This window comes from Trachurus trachurus, assembly GCF_905171665.1.
Source record: "Trachurus trachurus genome assembly, chromosome: 24".
Classification (NCBI taxonomy): Eukaryota; Metazoa; Chordata; class Actinopteri; order Carangiformes; family Carangidae; genus Trachurus; species Trachurus trachurus.
This window is the reverse complement of record NC_139910.1, coordinates 4,010,362-4,016,517: the sequence shown is the minus strand read 5'-3', so window position 1 is coordinate 4,016,517 and position 6,156 is coordinate 4,010,362. Positions and strand designations below refer to the sequence as shown.

At 43.3% G+C, this 6,156-nt stretch overlaps 1 protein-coding gene across 1 annotated transcript; it reads left to right on the top strand.

Annotated features, from left to right (window-relative positions):
• Nucleotides 1-1,366: 1,366 nt before the first annotated feature.
• On the top strand, nt 1,367-4,950 carry LOC311007620 (5-hydroxytryptamine receptor 1B-like; the record flags this gene model as incomplete). Its single annotated transcript, XM_084000873.1, has 2 exons — nt 1,367-1,981; nt 4,342-4,950. The coding sequence occupies 2 exons, from the start codon at nt 1,367-1,369 to the stop codon at nt 4,948-4,950; spliced, it is 1,224 nt and encodes a 407-aa protein (XP_083856999.1).
• Between the last annotated feature and the right edge of the window lie 1,206 nt (nt 4,951-6,156).

Here is a 6,156-nt window from a genome sequence, read left to right as displayed (position 1 = left end):
TACATTTAAAAGCATGTGTATCTCTGTGGCGGGAGTAAAACTGTGGAATACTGTAGCTTGAAAGAGGATCTCAAACAATGCAATAACATAACACAATTTAGAAATAGATTTAAACATAGTATGATAGAAAGAGCTATAAACAGGATTGATTAGTTGGGTGTTGATTGCAACTGTAATAATGCTGTTAAATTATTTCTTTCTTTTATTTTTTGGCTACATTTGTTAATTATTGGATACTTGTTTCTTTCTGTGACTCTGAAACCATTAAGAGCTCTAATGGATTTACTGAAATAATGAATTAAAGATAAGGCATTTATAAGCCAGATAGCTTCAGCCTACACCTTTTCGATGTATTTATGAACTAGTTGAACTAATGATGGTATTATGGAAGGTTGACTGATTGTGATTGATGCTCAACTGAAAAAGATCGACTAATACTACTAAAATTGGTCCATATAAAAGTAAAAAATAAAATACAGACATGATATAAAAGCGTTGTATTATAATAAATATCATAAATATGAGTATACAACAGTTTTTTGCACTTAATAGAAATGAAGAAGGCAACCAGATGAACCGATGAACAGCAGATATAACATATTATCATATGTATCACTGCCCCACTGAGTCAGAGTTGAGAATCAATAATCAATGAGAGTATTGGTCTGAATAAAATCCAGTATGGGTGTGGTCTTAAATGGAGAGATTCAGTGGAAAAAAGGTTGAAAAAAATACAAATAGAGTCCTTTAACATTTGAGAGAGAGAGGGAGAGTATGGGAGGGACACACACACACACAGAGAGAGAGAGAGAGAGAGAGAGAGAGAGAGAGAGAGAGAGAGAGAGGGAGAGAGAGCAGTATAAAAGCAGCAGTCAGACCTGAGCAGCTCTGAACTTGTGAGGAGACACGAGGCGGATTAATAACCTGCTACTGATGTAGATTTTATTTCTTTTTTTCATTTTTTCCCCCATATTGATAATATTTAAACGATTTTATTTCGTTGGATGATGATGATTGTGACACCACAGACTGAGATCTGTGGATGAGGAACAGCTGCTTTTACGCACCGACTCCTGGAGGATATTTAAGTTGATCCAAAAGAAAAAAGAAAGGAGAGAGAGAGAAAAAAAGAGAGGAGAAGTGAATAAAAAGATGAAGAAGAGGAGGCAGAAAAGCGTCTTCGTGGAAACACCTGTCGTCTGAGTCTGAGTCCGACATGGAGCCGCCAGACGCCGCGGAGAGCCTGGCCGGTCTCAGAGTGATGATGATGATGATGATGATGATCTCTCCATCTTTCTTCCAGCAGCTCAATGCCACGGGGATCTGGATCTGGATCTGGGTCTGACGAGGCTCGATCGGCGGAGGGATGGAGAATGCCGCTCAGCTCAGACCGACGCCGGCCGTCATCTACTCCTACTCCTACGGAGAGCTGCTGAACATCTCCGCCAACAGCAGCAGCAACGACTCCCATGCTGCCAACTTCACGTCCAAAGCGGCAGCAGCAGCAGCGGCAGCGGCGGCGGCGGGGGGAGAGGAGAAGGACTCTAACCTGGCGCTCCAAGCGGGTCTGGGTCTGACCTTAGCCCTCCTGACTTTCGCCACCACGCTGTCCAACGCGTTCGTCATCGCCACCATTTACCAGTCGCGGAAGCTGCACACGCCGGCCAACTTCCTGATCGCGTCGCTGGCGGTCACGGACCTGCTGGTCTCGATCCTGGTGATGCCCATTAGCGCGCTCTACACCGTGAGCCAGACCTGGACGCTGGGCCAGGTGGTGTGCGACATCTGGCTCTCCTCGGATATAACGTGCTGCACCGCGTCCATCCTCCACCTGTGCGTAATCGCGCTGGACCGCTACTGGGCCATCACGGACGCGGTGGAGTACTCCAAGAAGCGCACGCCGGCGCGCGCCGCGGGGATGATCGCCACCGCCTGGGTGATCGCCATCTCCATCTCGCTGCCGCCCTTCTTCTGGCGCCAGGTTCGCGACTCTGACTCGCACTTTGATAAAACATTACAAAGAGTATAGCCTATATCACATAAAATAAAGAACATATACAATAGATGATAGGCTATATGATGAACTACAATGAATCGGTGCTGGAGAGGTTAGAAACCCTAGGAGGGCTTATCGAGAACCTCAACATTAAAATAAATAAGTAGTCAAATGAAATGTATCTTATCAAAATAAAATAACAAATGAAGCTCACAAGCCTCAACCTCCCCTATCCCTCATCACCTCACCCCTTTTCCCCTAGGGTTACGAGTGAGACACTTCTCGCTTTTGCATTTTTGAACAGATTGAACAGCAAAAAAAAAAAAAAAAAACTATACACTGAAAATAAGTGATTTTTCATATGCTGTTTAATTTGTTTGTATACTAAGTTATTATTGATGAATATCATTTTTTATTTGTTTCTTTTTTCCACAATCAGGTCATAAACATGAGGTGCACCTGTTCAAATCCCGTCTGAAAACCTACTGTACCTCTTCTCACAAGCCTCAACCTCCCCTATCCCTCATCACCTCACTCCGTATCCCTCCATACTCTCCTCCAGCAGTGGCGTGCACAGACTTTTTGAAGGGCAGGGGCGAAAAGGAAAAAAAAGGGGGGCACATATAAGGCATCCTTGCCACTGAAGAGGGCACTTTAGCACACGATTTGGCTCCTAAAGCCTGAACCATGAAATAATTGTCAGAAAATTCAAAAATTTTGAAATTGGACCTGCTGTATCTAATTTGATACACACATTTTCAACACGGTTCTACTATAAAATAAGTTATGAAATATTGTTTTACTTTGCACCAATGTAGTATCTATCTATCTTTTTCAAAATTGGCAATAATATCCATGAGAAAACACATTTGGGTCACTGACTATATGTTAATATAACACTGTTCAGGTTTCAGAAATATTAGTTTTATTTCCATTTCCTTTGTTTTTTTGGTCTTATTATGACTTATAACATGTTATTGTTAGCCTACACTGCACAACTTAACAGCATGCGATGTAATAGAACTCTATCAGGCTACAGATTAGATTATACTTTATTTCATCCCCGAAGGGAAATTCGTTCATGACAGCAGCATTTGACTAGCCAGGCTAGCACCGCCTACTGGTTCCGGCAAATTTAATTTGCCTCAACCATATAGTCAGGGAACTAGCAATGCGTTTCGGTTTGCTCCGTCCGCTCCCAATCAGCGAACAGACGGGTAAGTGAAGGCGATGACGTTGAACTCAAGCGCTCAAGATTAACCTATGAGCTTTACCGGTGTATAGCACACGTGACCACCAAGCAGCAGCGATTAGTTGAAGCAAATGTAAGCAACCGCCTCCCGGAAGCAAACGAATCCCTATGGCTCGTGTTCAGACGCTATATGAAATGTAATGAAGTAAGCGGCTGATGCATCAGGCTAGCATTTGACAACTGTGGTACAGTTGTGTCTCAACTGTACCACTCTCCCACACTCTCCGAGAAGCATGTGTCTGCAGACCCGCACAGTCAGACCCCTTGGTTTTTTGCTACAGCGCCACCTGTTTTGTATGCTAATGGATACAGATATGACAGATACCAAATATAGACAATATGGATGGCAGTAGGAACGTGAGTGTCGAACGTGAATCACATTGTTCATTTAATGTCATAAAAGTTTTTGTCGAAAATGTATCTGACAGTGTAACGACCATTTGACCATAATACGTTTACTACGATAGTCTTATATGCACGTCAAATACAGTAATATATAGGATAGTGATCTTTTTGGAAGCTCGCTTGGCTGGCACATTTTGTTTAAGTTAATGAAACCGAGATACTTTTAATACTGTGTGCTTAAATCAAACAGAAATAAAATTATAGGGTATGTGTGTCGGCCAACGTGTTCATAAAGTATAAAATGTCATACTTTTGTGGAAACGTTGGCCCACACTCTGATACATTTTCGACAAAAACTTTTATGACATTGAACGAACAATTTGTTTCACGTTCGATCCTCACGTTCCTACTGCCATCCATATTGTCCATATTTCGTATCTGTCATATACTGTAACCATTAGCATACAAAACCAATAGTAGGCTAACCCCATGCAATAGAACATTTAAAAGCATTTTATTTCATTATAGGCTATTAAAAAAAAGTTTAAAATTGTTCCAAGCTACACAAACAATTAGATCTCGGCGTTTTATTTGGATTTTCCCCCGTCAAAAAAGCATATTTTACAGTCAACCACTAGGTGGCATTAAGGGGTCTGAACGACTACCTTTCTTGTTTCTCTGTAAGCGTCTTTGGGTTCTTGAAAAGCGCTATATAAGTTGAATTAATTATCATTATTATTATTATTAGGTGAAGGCGGAGGAGGTGAAGAGCTGCAACGTGAACACCGACCACATTTTCTACACCATCTACTCCACCTTCGGCGCGTTCTACATCCCCACGCTGCTGCTCATCGCGCTCTACGGGAGGATTTACGTGGAGGCCCGCAAGCGCATCCTGAAGCAGTCGCACAACAAGCCGGGGAAGCGGCTCACCTCGGCGCACCTGATCACCAACTCGCCCGGCTCGGTGGCGTCCACCACCTCCCTGAACTACGGGACCAACGACAGCTCCTCCTGCGACACTACCTCGTCCGCCAACGTGAACGTGAGCCAAGTCAAAGTCACTGTGTCCGACGCGCTGCTGGAGAAGAAGCGCATCTCCGCCGCCAGGGAGAAGAAGGCCACCAAGACTTTGGGAATAATCCTGGGAGCCTACATCGTCTGCTGGCTCCCGTTTTTCATTTACACTCTCTTAGTGCCTGTGTGCGAGTCCTGCTTCCACCCGGAGTTATTTGACATTTTCACCTGGCTGGGTTACCTCAACTCCTTAATCAACCCCATCATCTACACCATGTCCAACGAGGACTTCAAGCAGGCTTTCCACAAACTAATACGGTTTAGATGCTGCAGGGCATGAATGAACGATGATTACCAGCCATATTGAAGGGATACGCCATTATTTCTTTTTTTTTTACGTGTCTTGCCTCACTCCCGAGTCCATGACCAGCAGATAGACACCATCCTTTCGACTGTGCGTGCAGTAACAAGGGAGATAGAGCCGTATCGCCCGTAATTAGCTTAGCTCAAACACTGGAAGTGTATAGGTAGTGTTAGCCTGCCTCCACCTAAAGTCATCAGAGAAACTCTTCAGCAACTCTAAACGGAAACCGGCGGGCCGATCTTCGTCTCAGAGCTGACAAAACTCTCCGGTAAGGCATCTTGAGCGGTCAAATGCCGCTAACGGGACCAGATCGGTCAAAACGGAGGGTTCAAGCAAAGACGGTTTATTTTGGTTCAATAGCTACATCGAGGGTAGGTTAGCTTCCTATTTCAAAGTAAAAGCACAAATTCTATCGTCATGATTTTCTGTATGTAAAGGGCAATGGGTGTTTTATTTTGTGAAAGTAACCAGAAGTGCGTCATTGGTCACAACAGCTAGCTTGAGTAGCACCGAATTCGTCCGAACAAAATTGTAAACAGCTGGTATTTAGACAAATTAACGACACACTGCTGATCTAAACGGCTACTTTCTCGCCTAAAAATGTTTGAAATGTTGATAACTTGATATATTTACAGAGTTTAGAGCTAAAATGAAATCAGCTTCTGACTGCTGATTTCGGCTCGGGTAGGAGGCAGGCTAACACTACCCATACACTTCCAGAGTTTGAGCTAAGCTAATTAACTAAGCTAATTACGGCGATACGGCTCTATCTCCCTTGTTACTGCACGCACAGTCGAAAGGATGGTGTCTATCTGCTGGTCATGGACTCGGGAGTGAGGCAAGACACGAAAAAAAAAAAAGTTGGCGTATCACTTTAACCCCACCCACACCCATCACCCCTCCCCCTCCTCTCCAGTCATCTGTATAATGCCAGAAATTGAATCAAACCCACAAAATGTGTCGCTCCCCGAGGCTCCAGTCCACATCAACACCACACACCCAGATTGTTTTTGATAATGTGGCTGCTATGGGATGTCACCATTATAGATTTTCTTAGTACGATTTATTGTCAGAGAAATAATCACGGTATTATGATTACCATGATTATTATGCATTAATTAATTTCACAACACTATGAATGTGTAAAATCAAATATAGTCAAAATATAATTACATTACTCAT